At 44.2% G+C, this 17,626-nt stretch overlaps 1 protein-coding gene across 1 annotated transcript in view; it reads right to left on the bottom strand.

Annotated features, from left to right (window-relative positions):
- Positions 1-17,626, bottom strand: part of Gxylt2 (glucoside xylosyltransferase 2) — an 80,017-nt gene that overhangs the window by 37,816 nt on the left and 24,575 nt on the right. The window contains exon 3 of the mRNA XM_040738862.1: positions 5,449-5,580. Within this exon, the coding sequence (XP_040594796.1) occupies positions 5,449-5,580 (132 nt within the window). The remainder of the gene's footprint in view (positions 1-5,448; positions 5,581-17,626) is intronic.

The raw sequence follows: 17,626 nt of genomic DNA, 5'->3' as shown, positions 1-17,626 counted from the left end.
GTTGTGGAGAGTTGGAACCCTGTATCAGAGCCAACATTATCTTGGGTCATGGTTAGCACCCTTAATTGCTATTCATCACCCACCTTTGTATCTGGCCCAGCATCCATCCCTTTGACTACCAGGTAAAATCTTTGGCATGTTTAACTTAGCTATAACTAGCTTCCAACAATCGGAAGCTAAGACTATCATCAGAGAGCATCTGAAACCCATCACAGAGACTTCCCTACTGTATTGTAACCTGCCTGCTTGATGTCCCCTCCTTGTTTTATGGCCGTATTTTGTTATGTGACTATAAAAATTTGTGTGACTGCTTTCACAGTGGACTACACCGTTCAGAGCAACCTGAGATCATGGGGCATTGTCACAAATAGTTGGCTTGGAATAAATTATCTCTTATTCCCTTTGGAGTAAGAGCTGCATTTTGCCTTGACATAACACCCCCAATAAAGACATCTGATATTGTTATAAGTAGGAGCATATCCATTAAAACTTGGCAAAATCCTTTCTCCCTGAGTAAAACATGAATAGCATGCTCCTACCACACAAGGTACTACTTGCCAATTAAATTTCTGAACAGCATGCCCCCCAGTTATTTCTGCTACATCCTAAATATTCCTAGGATCCCCACACACCTCTTATTCCTGATGAGAGACGCATTTGTCATACAATGGGCACAGTGGGTTGTTAAGAAAATGTCACAACTTCCCATTAACTGGGGAAATACATGATTGGCATTAATTCAAGTCAACTGTTTTTTGTAGAATGGAGGGCTTCCTGGTTTGTACTAAATTTGATTTGTACTTGGCATATTAGTTGGAATACTTTAAGCTACTGAATTGCCCAAGAGTAAGATGCACCTTAGAGAACTCAGTCAAGTCACCTGTAGTGGAGCTTCACTGATAACAGTCCTACCCCTTGGGCCATTATCCCCAGAAATAGAAAAGTAAATTAATTTTTAGAATTTCATAACCCAAGCATCAATGAAATTTGAATTATTCTAATGGTACATCAGAATCTGAAAGGCATGTGATGCAAAAATCTTTTTTTTTTTGGTTTTTCGAGACAGGGTTTCTCTGTGGCTTTGGAGGCTGTCCTGGAACTCGCTTGGTAGTCCAGGCTGGTCTCGAACTCACAGAGATTCGCCTGCCTCTGCCTCCCGAGTGCTGGGATTAAAGGCGTGCGCCACCAATGCCCGGCAGCAAAAATCTTTGCTCTGATGGTAAAATATTAGTTGAGGGCTAGGGAGAAGGCTCAGTGGGTAAAATTCCTTGCTGTGCAAGTATAAGACTTAAGCTCAAAACCTCAGGACCGGCATAAAAAAGCTAGGTGTGGTCATGCACACGCTGGAGACAGGAGGGTCACTAGATCTTACTGGCGTTCAGCCTACCTCCAAGTTGAGAGACAGATCCTGTTCCAGGGAATAAGGCTAGAGAGTAATAAAGCAGGACACACAATGTTGTTTTCTGGTCCCCACACCTGGGCACCAGCTTGTACACCACACACACACACACACACACACACACACACACACACACACACACCATACACTCATTCTCACACACAGAAATATATATTCGTCAAGAGATGGTCTCTACTGTGTGTCTGCAGGAGATGCCAACTGTATTAGTTATGTTCCTCATAGTTATGACAAAACACCTAACAAAAGCAACTGAAGGGATTGGGGGAGGGTTGAAGGGGGCGGGGGAGGAGGGGAGGGAGAGGGAACTGGGATTGACATGTGAAGCAAGCTTGTTTCTAGTTTAAATAAATAAAAAAAAAAGCAACTGAAGGAAGGAAGGATTTGTCTCGGCTCACAGTTTGAGGAGCTACAGTCCATCGTGGCGAGAAAGTCATGGCAGCCAAGTAGCTCAAACCAAAGGGTCACACTGCATCTTCAGCCAGGAAGCAGAGAACAGGCAGAAGGTGGAGGCAGGCTAAAAAGCCACCCAGTCCACACCCTGTACTCACTTCCTCTAGTTCAGATCCACCCACTAGTTCCATTTAAAACAGCATGCTCAGCTAGAGACCAAGAGTCCAAACACACAAGACTGCGGGCCATTCATCCAAATCGCAGCACTGATGGTGCAGAAGATGGCTATGTCTATGGCTCTATCCCAGTCGGCCATCTGCTAGAATGGGGCATTACAGGGCTCCATTTCCCATGAGCAGCTTTGCTAGCATATCTGACTGGCTCCATTGTGTGTGTGGGGGTTATGGGAAATATGATTTACACTTTACTTCAAACTACCCTGAAGATCAATACATCTCAACAATGCTCCCCAAAGCCATGCTCATAATCTGCCATTATGCTGTAGGACTTGGAGAAGGTAAAGGTCCTGTCAGCCACAATCTCTCATTATTATTTTTAAGAAGGGCTGGTTTCCATTACCAGAAGCCGATAAGCAACACTAACACCCATTTGTCATTCAAAACAGACAGCTTACTTAGCTGGAGTGAATCACACTCATCCTGTAGTGAGCTTGGTTTCTTCCTTCCTTCCTTCCTTCCTTCTTCTTCTTTTTTTTTTTTTTTTGGTTGTTGTTTTAATAAAGTCATAAAGTCACAATTCAAGGACAGGGAAAATTCGAATGTCTTTCCATTGAGTTATTCAAATCTTGAATAGGATTGGGGGACAATTTCCCAGTAGTAACTTTGGCTTTCTAATATATCCTTTTGCCTTAAATAGAGACGTCATTTCTCACCTCAAATGATAACTGCTGTGTAAATCACCATTCTAGAGACTTTAGCTCCACTTACAGGCAGTCATTTCTTACCCAGGCTTTCATACAAATAACTTACCTCACCATATGTAGACAGGTTTGTGTGTGGTAGAAACATGCCATTTAATGGCATCCAGGGCTGTTGAAAAGGGCACACTGCTCTGTGGAGGACCTGAGTTCAGTCCCAGCCCCCATATCAGATAACTCACAACTGCCTGTAGCTCCTGCTCCCGGGGATCCAAAGTCCTCTCCTAGCCTCTCTGGGCACTTGCAATCATGTGGTATGTTCAAATACAAATAAAAAAAATATATAAGCGTTTAAAAAATAAAAGAAGTGGTAATCCTAGTGGCAGCCATCTATCCAGGCCATGTTCTTCTCACTGACTTCCGTGTTGGAAATGCTAAGGTATCTTTCACCATTTAGAGTTTCCAGACCAACAGATGGGGAAGCACACCTCCCTTGAATAGCCCTAGACACTCCAAAATCAAACCCCATGCATCTTTTCTTTACCCAAACTGATGGTCCTGAAGTTTGCCTCATCTTTATACAATATCACTATTCATTTCTTAGATTGAGCTGTATGAGAAATGTGTGGTCTGAATGGTTAGATACTGACAATTTTAACTAAATCAACCAAAACCTGGCTGAAATCCTTTTTTTTTAATCCCCCTGTCACCCCATTTCAGCTCCAATAGGAGCTGGGAAATCCATTTGTCAAGTGGGTCTCAAATCCATCACAAATGCTTGTCTTCAGCAAAACACATCCTGGGCCATCCAGTTTCCACACTAGATTGCACAATGGGTTGCCACTGCCTTTAAACAGAGAGCAGACATCTCACGGGGCTTTCAGAGCCTGCAGCTGCAGCCCTGCTGATATCTTCAGGCCTGTCTCCTTCTCTGTTCTAGTTATGCAATGTGCATTCTCCCCGCCAGCCTGGCCCTAGAGCTGAGTCAGTCCCAAACGAACACACTATAGTAATTATGAAGTTGTTGACTGTTTGCTATGGTTTCTTTTTCTTTAAAGATTTATTTATTATGTATACAATGTTCTGTCTCTAGGTCAGAAGAGGGCACCAGATCTCGTTACAGATGGTTGTGAGCCACCATGTGGTTGCTGGGAATTGAACTCAGGACCTCTGGAAGAACAGTCAGTGCTCTTAACCTCTGAGCCATCTCTCCAGCCCTTTTTTGGTTTTTCAAAACAGGGTTTCTCTGTATTGTTTTGGAGGCTGTCCTGGAACTTGCTGTGTAGACCAGGCTGGCCTCAAACTCACAGAGATCCACCTGCCTCTGCCTCCCGAGTGCTGGGATTAAAGGCATGCACCATCAACACCTGGCTTGCTGTGGTTTCTTAATGGCTAGCTGTAACTTAATTATTAACCCATAATTACTAATATATTTTTTACAAGGTCTTATCTTACAGAGAACACAAGACTTGCACCCTCTCCTCCAGGGATCACATGGCGACTCTCCACCCTTGACTACATTTCCCAGAATCCTCCTTGACTCCTATTCCACCTATCTTGCTTCCCTATTGGCTGACAGAGCATTATTTATTAACCAATAACACAACATATACATAGAAGTACTAACCCCATCATAGTTCCATGGACCTTTATTCTGGGACGCATATCTCCTTCCAGATGGGGGCCTCTGCACGCACTAGTCTCTTGCCTGGACCTCTCTCTCAGGACTCCCAAAACTTTGTCACCCAATAACCTCACTTCATTTGTGTCTTGCCACAAATGGTCTCTAAGACAATCCCAGGACACAGTGGGATTGTATATGATATACACCCATGGCATTTTTTCTCTGCCTCAGTTCTGATTAGACTTAAGCTCCTGTCAGACGTAAGGTCTAGAGAGCAGAGCCATGGTCACCTAATTGACACTATATCAAATGTCTATGGAAGGCACGGGTCCCTCAGATACTAAGGTTGCAATTCAGAGTGCAACTCCCTCCCAGTTCAATGCCTCAGTTTTGATGTGTCCTTTCATACCCCCTCTATTGCTTTTTCTCCCTCCTTCTCTTTGCTGTTGTACCAAGAATGGAACCCACGCAGGGCCAAGTGCATGGTAGCCAAATGCTCTCACTGAGCTATAGCCCCAGCCTACATTAAAGATTTTTAAAAAATAAAACAAAAGCCAGGAGTTGGTGGCGCACACCTTTAATCCCAGCACTCAGGAGGCAGGGGCAGGCGAATCTCTGTGAGTTCGAGACCAACCTGATCTACCGAGCAAGTTCCAGGACAGGCTCCAAAACAATACAGAGAAACCTTGTCTTGAAAAATAACAACAACAACAACAACAAAAATTCAGTTAAAAAATTCAAAACTGAAAGGCTAAACCAGACTCTGGACCCTTTGTGAATGTCTGGGCACATCTAGTAGTAGTTATTGTTGTTTGAGAAACACTAATAGAAGCTAACATTGACCACGTACTACGAGCCATGCACAAGGAGGAAACTGAGGCTGAGGTTCACAAGGCAGTAAATGGTGAAGTCACAGTCACAATGAGCCCTGTCTAAGGCAGGCTTTGGTTGCTCAGACCCAGGAAAGAGCCTTCTAGATCCTCCATTTGCACACAGCAGGCTGAGAGCATCAGCCCTAGAACCGACGGGGGCACTTTTATTGCCCACAGTAAGGGTCTCTAACACACCTCAACTGATCTCACTGTTTTCAAGTGGAAATCTTTCCCAAATGCATCTTGATAACAACAGGGTTCCTACCGGAAGGAAGAGCCTCTGGGCGGCACAGGGCTTGAATAATTTCTTCCACTCCTGGGGGTTTCCAACGGAAAATGTGATGGGGTAGATTTTATGCTCAAACTTCTTTGTATATGAGTCGGGCCACTGGCGCAACTGCAAAACATGGGGATACAGAAGGGTTAGGTTAGACACGGAGATAAACGGAGAGCACCTGAGAGGCCTCTGGCTGACACAATGGAAATTATCTAGGCAATTCACATAGTGAGTCCAGCTTCATCACTGCTCCTGTGGGTCACTATGTGAAGGAACATTTTCCTATAACATTGCTAGGACTGAAAACAAACAGCGTTTGCTGAAGGCAGGGGAATTGGAGACTGGTCCACAAATACTGCCAAGGGGATTCTGGATTTGGATAAAACGCCAAGAGAGCAATGCAGAACAATTCAGAAGTTGGTTTAGATCCCAAAGACAGAGACACAGGGGCTTTCATCACAATGTGGCGTGTGGAAGCAAAACCTGGAGAGAATCTAAATGTCAATTTATAAGGAACTGGGAAAATTTTAAAAAATCGATAGATTTACACAACTGAATAATGCAGAATAAAGAAGATTTATATGCTTTGATGTGATATATACAAAACTATTATATGGTCCAGTGCAGTGGTGCATGCCTGTAATCCCAGAAACAGAGAGGGTGACATAAGAGAAACACAAGTTTGAGGCTCACCTGGGCTATGTGTGTCTCCCTCTAATAGCACAAATATCCACATCTGTATTCAAGATTTACTTTTACGTGAATGAGTGCTTTGTCTGCAAGTATGTATACTCACCATATATATACCCTGTGTGTGCCTGTTGCCTGCAGGGAGCAGATGAGGGCACTGGATCCCCCGGAACTGGAGTTACCATTGTGAGCTACCAATTGTGGGTGCTGGGAACTGAACCTGAGTCCTCTGCAAAAGCAGAAAGAGCTCTTAACTCCTGGACCATCTCTCTAGCTCCTATGCACATGTCTTTTGTACATGGAGAAAAATCGAGACAGATAGCATCCTATTGTTAAAAGTGGGCACCTTAACAAGTGGTACTTACGGGTCTTGTTTCCTGTTGATATTTCTGTATTCTTCAGGATTTTATAGTGAATATGTTTCTCTTTGCATATGTTAATTTTTTAAAGATTTATTCATTTTATGTATGTAGACAGAAGTTTCTGTCCCACCTGGCCCCACAGCCCTTTGGTTCCAAATAACACACAGAGACTTCTATTAATTATAAATTGTTTGGCCAATGTTTTAGGTTTCTTATTGGCTAGCTCTCTCTTAATTATTAACCCATTTCTATTATTCTAGGTATTCCCACATGGTCTTGGCTTACCAGTGATGCCTGAGCCACTTTCTTTCTTGGCAGCTTCATGGCATCTCCCTCTCGACTCACTTTCTGTGTTCCTCCTCCCAGAATTCTCCTAGTTTGGTATCCCTATACTTCCTACCTGGCTACATCCTGCCTGTCCATTAGCCAAAACAGCTTTATTCATCAACCAATAAGGGAAACATACATTTTCAGCATACAGAAGGACATCCCCCTTCATATGTGTGTCTTAGTTAGTGCTCTATTGTTGTGAAAAGACATCACGACCTCGGCAACTCTTAAAAAGGAAAACATTTAATTGAGACTGGCTTACAGTTTCAGAGGTTCAGTTCATTATCTTCAAGCTGTGTACAGGCAGAAATGGTGCTGCAGAGGGATCCAAGAATCCTACATCTTGATCGACAAACAATGGAAGCAACAGTCACACTGAGTGTGGCTTGAGAATATATGAGACCTCACAGCCCACCTCCACAATGACACACTTTGCCTAACAAGGCCACACCCACTCCAACAAGGCCACACCCCCTAATAGTTCCACTCGCTCCGGGGGCCATTTTCTGTCAAACCACCACAACGCGTATATATGTGTCTTTCCTGTACACATGCATGTGCACACGCACACCTAGTGCCTGCAGAAGACAGAAGAGGTCATCGTTGCCCTGGAGCCAGAATTACAGATGACTGTGTACGCCATGTGCATGAGAACTGGATTCAACTCTTCACTGCTGAGCCATCTCTCCAGTCTCTGCACCTGTTAATTTTATGATAAATTTCTAACGGACCTTATTTTTTATATACTTGTAGTTTTAGAGAAAAATGGAGCAGAAGGTAAACAATTACCACCCTGCCTCTCACCTTCCCACCTACTCACCTTCCCACCTACTCACCTTTGAGTTTATCAGCTCAAAATGCTGTGGCAAGTTTGTTGCAACCGATGAACCAATATCTACTATTTTATTATTATTATTTTGTTTGTTTTTAGAGATAGGGTTTCTCTGTGTAGCCTTGGCTGCTCTGGAATTTGCTCTGTAGACCAGGCTGCGCATCCACCATTCTTTTCTATACCAAGCAATCACTAATCTTTGTGTCTTCTCTTGGATTCCTGTTTTCTTGATTGTCCTGTTACTAGACTCGTACAGGTCCCATCACTAAATACTGGCTTCTTTCATTTACCACTATGTACTTAAGATTCTACATGCCTTTTTGTGGCTTGACAACTCATTTATTCTTGTAAGACTTTAAAAAGTTTCATTTGCATCGGTGAATAGCTTTACATGAACAAGTCACTGGCAACTTATGGGGTATGTCTGAATACAAGGATACAATGCAGTCCTTAGTGACCATATCATAGAGCTCAAGTCAGCAAATGACAAGCTCAAAAGACCAATATCCAGTCATCACACCCAGGAAAGCAACCTAACATTCACCCCCTCCCCCAGACAGGGTTTCTCTGTATTGTTTTGGAGACTGTCCTGGAACTGGCTCTGTAGACCAGGCTGTCCTCGAACTCACAGAGATCCGTCTGCCTCTGCCTCCCGAGTGCTGGAATTAAAGGCATGCACCACCAATGCCCAGGGCAACTTGACATTTTAAAGTAATCAAAGAAATGATTGGAGGTGGTTCAGTGATTAAGAGTTCATACAGCTCTTGCAGAGGACCTGAGTTCATTCCTCAGAACTCCATCAGGTGGTCTACACATCAGGTGGTTCACAACCAAATGTAACTCCAACTCTAGATGGTAAACTAATGAATCTGGCCCCCACAGGCACCTGTGTACATACTCATGACTTACATATACATAATTAAAAATTTTAAAAATCAAAATACTCATGCTTTGTGATAGATAAAAGTTACATGAAACTTGGATTTGTATCCCCAAGTCACCCCCCACCAATGCACACTGTTATGGTCACTTTTGCACTTAATGACAGGGGTTCATGTAACTGTGATACACAATACCCACAAAGCCATAGTTGCTATGTAAAGCTGGTGTTTTAAGAAAAAACTTTAAAAAGTCACCTCCTGCTTTAGAAGCTATTAGTTATCTATGCATTGTTAATAAAAGAAATTATATGGTATATGATTTAATTTCTGATATTCATTGTAAAGATATTGTTCTAGGTTGCTTTCTGTTGCTTGTGATACAGTTCCATGCCCCAAAGCACCTTGGGCAGGAAAGATCTTATTTCAGTTTAAAGCTTACAGTCCATTGCGAAGTGAAGTCAGGGCAGGAACCTGGAGGCAGGGACTGCAGAGGCCATGGAGGAATCCTGCTTATTGGCTAGCTCCTCTGTATGTGTCACTGTGATTGGCTTAATAAAAAAGCTAAATGGCCAGTAGCTACCCAGGAATTTTGGGGGCAGAGAGAATGATGGGAAGAAGGGTGGAGTCAGAGTTGGGAATATCAGAAGAAGCAGCATGGGAAGTCCATAGATAAGTAAACAAGCCTTGGGGCAGCACATGGATTAATAGAAATGGGTTAATTTATGTCAAGCCTAAGCTATTGGCCCAGATTTCATAATTAATAAGAAGTCTCCATCTGGTTATTTGGGAGCAGATGGCGGGACACAGAGAAACTCCACCTACACTCTTCATGGCTTGCTTAGCCTGCTTTCATATACATTCCAGGACCTCCTGCTCAGGAGCGGTATCACCTACAGTGGACTGGGCTATCCATTATCAATTATTAATCATGAAAGTCCCCCCCCACAGATTTGCCTATGAGTCAGTCTGATGGAAGCAACTTCTCAACTGACATTTTGTCTTCCCAGATGATCCTAACCTTTGTCAAGTTGACAATAAATAAATAAATACATAAATAAATAAATAACCAGCATAGAAATGGAATAGAAAAATATGCCAAAATTGTTCTCCTGAGCACTGCTGAGGTGGGAAGGGTCTTTTTAATTTGTGATTCACAAATCTATTGGTTATTTGTTTAAAATGTACACACATTGTTTTTACAAACACAAACTTTTAGAAAAATTGGGAGTACTTGACAATTTCTGAGTGACAACTGAAAGAATATTGATTAATGATGGGCATTGACCAACCTGAACCCACGCCAACATTAATAACACAAGTTCTCTGGCTCCGGAGAACTGACACACACATAAACCCTTAGTACAACAGAACTAATCACTTAGCAAGCACAGGCACACACGTAGGGTACTAACGCAGCCTAACTCAGCCCTCCAAAAATGTGTGTGGGAGGGTCTCCTTTATTTTGATCCTCAGTATCTAATCTTTCTCTCCCAATCCATGTCTTTAGTGAGAACAGCCTCAGTCCATGTACATTCGTTACAATGTGTGTTTAAATCTATTTCTGTCAGGTTCAGAGCTACACTTCCACTTTATGTTTCTTTCCCATCTCCAGTCTTTTGGGTTTTTTTTTTTTTACATGAAGATTTTCTTTCTTTTCCACATCTTTTTTTTAGTGCTTCTCTTCAAAATGCTAGCATCCATATGAAGTCAACTGCTAACTATCATCATACTCCTGACTTACAGGGATTCACAGGAAGTTTAACTATGGCTCAGATGGTACATTTTAGTCTGATTTTTGACATTCACTACAACCTAGGTATTATTCTTTAATCAACCTTCCACTTTGCCTACATATCTTCTGTCCTCACGATCTCATCTCACCTCCCTTCTGGGAACATTTTACTCCATCTTAAAGTTCATCCTACACAAATCTCCTTTAATGAAGAGATTTTGCTGCCAATTCTTTCATTCTCTGTATGTAGTTTGACCAGGGAAGAATACCCAAGGTGATAATAGTCTCTGAATTTTGAAGGTATTATCTCATAGGACCTTAGCTAGCATTTCTGTTGAGAAGTTTATTGTTATAACTAATGCTTCTAATAAAATAATTAATTGGGAGGCTGTGGTGGCTTGAATGAGACTGTCCCCCATAGGCTCGTATGTTTGAATCCCTGGTCCCCAGTTAGTGGCACTGTTTGTGTAGGTTTAGGAGGTGCGGTCTTGCTGAAGGTGTGTTACTGGGTACGAACTTTGAGGTTTTGTTTATTTGGTTTTTCGAGACCGAGATTTGAGGCTTGTCTTGGAACTCGCTCTGTAGACCAGGCTGGCCTCAAACTCACAGAGATCTGTCTGCCTCTGCCTCCCGAGTACTGGGATTAAAGGAGAGTGCCACCACCGTACAGCCGGGCTTTGATGTTTAAAGCCACATGCTTTGTTGTTTGTGGTTTACCATGTAAGCCCTCAGCGTTCTGCTCCAGCCTGTGCCGCCATGCTTTCACAATGGACTCTCAACCCCCTGGAACCATAAGCCCAAACAAACCCTTCCTTCTGATCAGTTGTCTTGGTCACGGTGTTTTATCACAGCAATGGAAAAGTATTGAACTCAGAGGTTAAGAAGCCACGTCAGCTCCAATATACCAAGTCTCTACCTAAGCAACTGAGACCAACTTAGTTCAAACAGCTACATCCCAGGCTAGTTAGAAACCAGCAACTAACCTCTAGGAACCATTCCCTACTTAAGCTCACCCAATCAAAAACCGTCAACAAAGCCCTTCCTAGGGACTTCCTCTGGAATGATCCAAATATGGTTACTGATCTATGCTAAACTTTGGCTTGCTCCTTACAAGGACTTCTTTCTGGCAGTCCTTTACCAGGGCCCAAAACAACCGGCAATATGGAGCTGTTTGCTCATGAAGGTATGGACAGGAGCTTAAACACTGAATGAGAGTCAATTCTTCTTTCCACTAGGGGTTTCAGGGTGGAACTCAGGTCCTCAGACTCATGTTCTTTTCTGTCTGGCTCATTTTCCCCTCAAAGTGTAGCCCTGCTTTTGTGTGTGTGTGTGTGTGTGTGTGTGTGTGTGTGTGTGTGTGTGTGTGTGTGTGTGTAGGACAGAGAGTCCCCTTCCTTCTCGTCAGTCAAGGCAGTCTTTCCTGTTGTTGCTGCCCCTCCCTATATTCCAGGCTGCCTGGCTTGTGAGCTTCTAGATAATTCTGTCTTTGCTGCCATCTCACAGTAGGAGCTCTGGGTTAACAAATGTGAGCTACCTAGAGCTTTTTACCTGTGTTTCTGGGGTCAAACTCGAGTCATCAGGCTCAGGAAACCCTTTAACAAGCTGAGCTATCTCCCCAGCCCCAGGATACCTTTAAAAAGCAACTTCTGGGGCCTTTTGTTCTTTTTTTTTCCTTAGAGGGAGGCTGCCTGTAATACAGCTTTTTAAAAAAGAAAGGAACACTCTAAATATAGAAGACCTAACCCATGGTGCAGCTGCCTGAGGCAAGGCAATGGTGGCTGACTTTTTTTTTTTATCTTGAGATGAAAATATGTGGTTCTAAATATCACAGGAAGTTTTCAGAGGAAACTCTGAATACATCTAAAATTCTCCGTGCTGGGTGACAGCAGAGGAAAGGGGTGACACTGCCCACCTCCCTCCAACCTAGCCTCAGCCCCTGCTGCTAACAACATGCCCAATGGATAGGGCACATTCCAGAGAATCTGTGGAGAGTGAAAGAATAAATCTATTATCAGACTGGCCCCGCCCTGCAATGATACCCTGCATACATACCAGAAGAAGAGTAGTTTGTCCTGAGGTATGGATGACAAAATGGAAGCAGAAGCACATTCTATAACCTACCCAGAGTCTCAGGTTTTAGATCTAAACTGTCACCATAACTAATGCATGGAAAAGAGGTGATACCACGCATTCCGTCAGCTTTACTGCAATGAAATACCTGAGGTAATCAACTTAAGAAGAGGCTCCTGGCAAGGTTGCACACACCTTCAATTCTAGCACTTGAAAGGCAGAGAGGCAGGCAGGAAGACCTCTGTAAGTTCCAGGCCAGCCAGGGCTATGTAGTCAGGCTCTGTCTCCACTAAAGCAACCCCATAACCAAAAAGCCAAAATGAAGAAAAAAGATTAGTCTTGCCCATACTTCCAAGCCCTGATTGGTTGGTCCAGTTACTGGGGGCCTGTGACAAGGAAGCAGGGCATGACAGCAACGTGTGCAGAAGAAATACATGAGGTGGCCCAGCAGTTAGAGCAATGACTGTGTTTCCAGAGGACCCAGGTTCGATTCCTAGCACCCATATGGTGCCTCACAACCATTTGTAACTCCAGTTCTGGGGGATCTGACTCTCTCTTCTAGCCTCTGTGGGCACTGCATGCATGTGGTACACCAGCATACACGCAGCCAAATAACCATATACTTAAAATTAAATAAAGCTTTCTTCAGAAGGGAAAACAGAAAGAGCCGAGGCCCCAATAGATACCTACAAGCACTGGAGATCACAGATTTAGCTTTCCTGAGGGTCCTCCACCTCCTAGTAGCACCAAGAAGGGCCAAGAGTTTAACTGTGGTGTTTGGAAGGACAGTCTAGACCCAAACCACAGCAACTCCTACTACAACTTCCTTCACTGGTCTCACAAAGACTTGAAGCAATTCAAGAGTAAGTGCATCAGGGAACCCAACACCCAGTAGAGCACCATAAGCACTGGCTGTCACATCCAGAGGAGTCCACTCCCAGTTCACAGCTTGGCAGTCTCTGTGGCTCATCAGACAGAACCATGGGTCAGGAACTCAGACAAGGCAGGACAGGGAACACTGCTTCACCATGCTGGGGCCTCAGCCGGGAGCCTTGAAGGCCAGGCCTGAGCATCCGGAGGCAACTTCGTTCACAAACCTGGTGCCCAAAGCCTCATTCCTGTCTCCTCACACAGACTGCTTTGAACTTCTTTGGGCATGGTGGCAACTTCTAGGCACAGTTCACCCCAAAGGATCAAACAAAAGCTATCTTCTTTCTATGACCTAGCCTTAGATGTCACATGTCACTACACCTGTCACACTCGCTCATCTGAACGTGTAGCTACATGCATGTGTGTGTGCACAGAAGTAGTATTAAGTGTTACCTTGTAACAAATGACCCAGAAAGTAATAGCTTAAATAATTTCTAAAACCTTTTTATTACAACTATTTATTCATGTATTTATTTCTGTGTCTATGCACATGCATGCCACCTCGAGTGTGTGGAGGAGAGAGGACAACTTGCGGGAGCCAATTCTCTCCTTCGTGAAAGCTTTCCATACCCTGATATTGAGTCTCTCCACCAACGAAGTAAGCCAAATCCAGCCGAGTCAAAAAAGGACCAGGTTTCATCTGAGCAAAGCACTCCTGGGTCACTCTTGGAAAAGGGAGCAGAAGAGAAAGCACATGGCTGTTCTAAAGGGGGTAGTTTAAATGCTCTGTAGGGGCATGGCGTGATGACATGCCTTGAGGTGGGTTCATGCTATTGTAAGCTTTTGGGTGGGGTATTGGGGCACCACCGCCTGGAACTGGTCTTGCCCCGGTGTCTCTGAGAGGGCAGGGTTTGGGAGGCAGCAGTAGGGTTTTCTCAGCTGGGGTGAGCTGTTCTAGACGAACACTTCTGTTACGTAGGGCCCAGAGACTGAAAGTGGGCTGTAAAGCTAGGTGGCAAACATCCTTACCTGCTGAACTATCTTACCTATCTCTTTGTGTTTCTCTCTTCCTCTATCCCTCCCTCCCTCTCTCTCTCCCCCACACCCCCTTCTGCGTGTGTATGTGTGTGTGTGTGTGCATGCGTGTGTGCGTGCATATGTGTACGTGGAGCATAGAGGAATGAACCCAGGACCTCATGCACACTAGACAGTGCTCTGCCAGAGTTGTATCCCAGTCCCCTTTCTACTTTTGTTCAGTCCCACTAGGTTGCCCAGGTTGGCCTTAAACTCACTCTGTAGTCCAGGCAGGGCTTGGACTTGTGATTCTCCAGCCTCAGCCTCCAAAGGAGCTGAGATTACAGACCTGTGCCATCAAAGCAGGCTCAAATCTTTTGTTTTATTTATTATATGTGCATAAGAGTTTTGCTTGCATGTATATATATATGTACCACATGCATGCTGTTGCCTGTGGAGCACACAAAAGGGGATTGAATCCCCCAAACTTGGAGTTACATTAGGTTGTGGTTTTCCATGTGGGTGCTACAAACCAAACCTGAGTCCTCTGCAAGAGAAGCAAGTGTGTTTTTTTATTTGTTTATTTGTTTGTTTAGCTTTCCACTTGTTTGTTTTTAGAGACAGGGTTCCTATGTAGCCCTGGCTGTCCTTGAATTCACTCTGTAGAACAGGTTAGCCTGGAACTCACAGAAATCAGCCTGTCTTTGCCTCCCGAGTGCTGGAATTAAAGGCATGTACCACCACCATCCAGCCAAGAAGCAAGTGTTTCTATTTATTTATTTAATGTATATAAGTGTTCTATCTGAATATACACCTTTATGCCAGAAGAGGGCATCAGATCCCACTATAGATGGTTGTGAGCCTCCATGTGGTTGCTGGGACCTCAGAAGAGCAGCCAGTGCTTTTAACATCCAGCCCACTCAAATAATGTCTTAAGGTCAGGAGTCTGGGAGTTGAGACAATCTGCTTCTGGGTCCCTCCTGAAATTGGGGGTGGGATGTCTATGCTAATCTGAAGGTTTAATGGGGCTTCTCTGAAGGTTGAGGCTGGAGGACCTGCCTCCAAGCTCATACAGGAGCATGGGTGTCTTACTTAGGGACATTTTTATTGCTACGAAGAGACACCATGACCGTGGCAACTCTTTTGTTTCTTTTTTCCGTTTTTTTTTTTGGGGGGGCGGTATTTTTTGAGACAGGGTTTCTCTGTCCTGGATCTTGCTTTATAGACTAGGCTTGCCTTGAACTCACAGAGATCTTCTTGTCTTTCCCCTCCCAAGTGCTGGAATTAAGGCATGCGCCGCCACCACCTGGCAGACCATGGCAACTCTTACAAATTGGGGTGGCGGCTTACAGTTTCAGACATTCAGTCCATCATGATCACGACAGGGGACATGGAGGCAGGCAGGCAGATGCGGTGCTGGCTACACGTTGGCCAGAAGACAGCAGGAAGTTGACTGACTGTCACAGTGAGTGAAGCTTGAGAAAAGAGATCTCAAAGCTCCCCTTCCCTAGTGACACACTTCCTCCAACAAGACCACACCTACTCCAACAGGGCTACATCTCTTAATAGTGCTACTTCCTTTGGGGGCCATATTCTTTCAAATCACCGCAATGGGCAAGAACATACCTCATCATGTGAAAATCTCCATGGACTACTCAGACACAGCAGTGGTTTTACCCAGAGTTAATAATCCAAGAGACAGTGAAATGCCTTTTCTAGTCTACTCTCAGGGATGGTCCCCTTCCACTCCACCTGAGGATACCTGTATACAGACCTACTCCAGGGCAGTACAGGAGGAATGTATCTGAGGATGTGAATACTCTGGAAGGTACAGTTGGCCATACAGACATGGTCATACAAACCTCCCTTCCTCCATGTGATCTCTGCCAAACGTGTAACCCCATGCTCAGCATCCAGCATGCAGGCGATGTCAGAGGGATTCTGTGTGAAGTGACTACTGGTCATCCATGGCCAGTTTTCCTCCATTCTTGTGTATGAACAATTCTGAGCCCCCTGCAGCTGGATGGCCTGTGGCTGCTTCTGGACGGTTGAAGAGATCCCTGTCAGTGTCGCACAGAAGGAGCAAATGGCGTGGTCCTGATGTTGCCATCTGAATCTTTCCTAAAGTAGCATCCTGAAAACCCTGACTAGCCAACAACACTCCAGCAGGTGAAGCTGTGTGAAGGAGCAGTGTCACAGAGAGCCTGATCCAGAGCCAAGGCCACATGGACCAATTAGTCCCCGTGGGAGAGAAGCAGCAGGCATTCAAAGTCTTGAGCACAGCTGACTTGAGCTACACTGAGCATCATTTTTCTAAAAACAACCTGGGCTAGCCCCAAGTTGCAGATGGGTAAGAGGAGACATTCAACAGCCAAAAGACTAGCACAAGACCCCGGAACAAGTAAACGGTGAACCAAGTTTTGAATGTGAATTCTTTGTTTACTGGTTCAGGAAGGTATATGGAATTGTGATAAATGCCATGGGGACATAAATCAGTTGAGTTTAACACGGCATTTAGTGAGCAAGCCAATAGAACTCTCCGAGTCTTGGCTTTCCCAGCCTGCCACACTTTGAGCTCACACCCAACAAGTTCATGTGTTGAGAGCCTGGTCCTCGGTGTGGCAATGTTAAAGGTGACATCTAAAGGAAGTATCTCAGGTCACTGGGACCACCCAGAAGGATCCAGGTAGTTCTTAGAGGACTCTTGAGTTAATTGTTACAAGACCATTGTTATAAAAGATCAAACCTCATCAAACCCTGGCTTCTCTTTGGATTCCTGTCTGGCAATGTGATGTCTTTTTTTCTATGCATGTTCTACTATGGTAGGGTACCTCCTGTCCCACCTCATCAGTCACAAGATCCTCACAACTAAGATGATACTGGGACCACACCCTTGAACCTCCAGAGCTGTGAGTTAAATGAACCTCTTTTCTTTAGAATGTTACCTAGCCTGGAGTAATAATAAAAAAAAAAAACTAAATTAGACAGGGTTACTTTCTACAAAGAGTTGTGAGGATTAACAGGAACTCACAAAACATCAGCTGACATAAGTACCATAATCTTTATATTGTCACTGCCCTTACCCTTACAGCATGGCTTGAGAGCAGTTAACTGGGAGTGTTCCAGTCTTTTCATTCCCTTGTCGCCTGAGGCATTCCACAAGGCATTGTTCCAACTCACTCCAAAGCTCTAAAACTACTCGTTCCTGGCTTCTCTTGGTGGCATCTGGAGACAACTTTTCCCTTAGGAAACATAACACTTTCTCTAGTTTTCTGTTGTTAGTCTTTCTCTGTCCAATACATTGTTCTTGGCATTCACTCCTCACAAGCTCCACTAGCCCGATGACAGGACAAAGCACTGTTGACTCAGTCAGCAGAAACAAAAC

The sequence above is a fragment of the Mesocricetus auratus genome, unplaced genomic scaffold (genome assembly GCF_017639785.1).
Source record: "Mesocricetus auratus isolate SY011 unplaced genomic scaffold, BCM_Maur_2.0 Super-Scaffold_100676, whole genome shotgun sequence".
NCBI lineage: Eukaryota > Metazoa > Chordata > Mammalia > Rodentia > Cricetidae > Mesocricetus > Mesocricetus auratus.
This window is presented reverse-complemented; position numbering and strand designations above follow the sequence as displayed.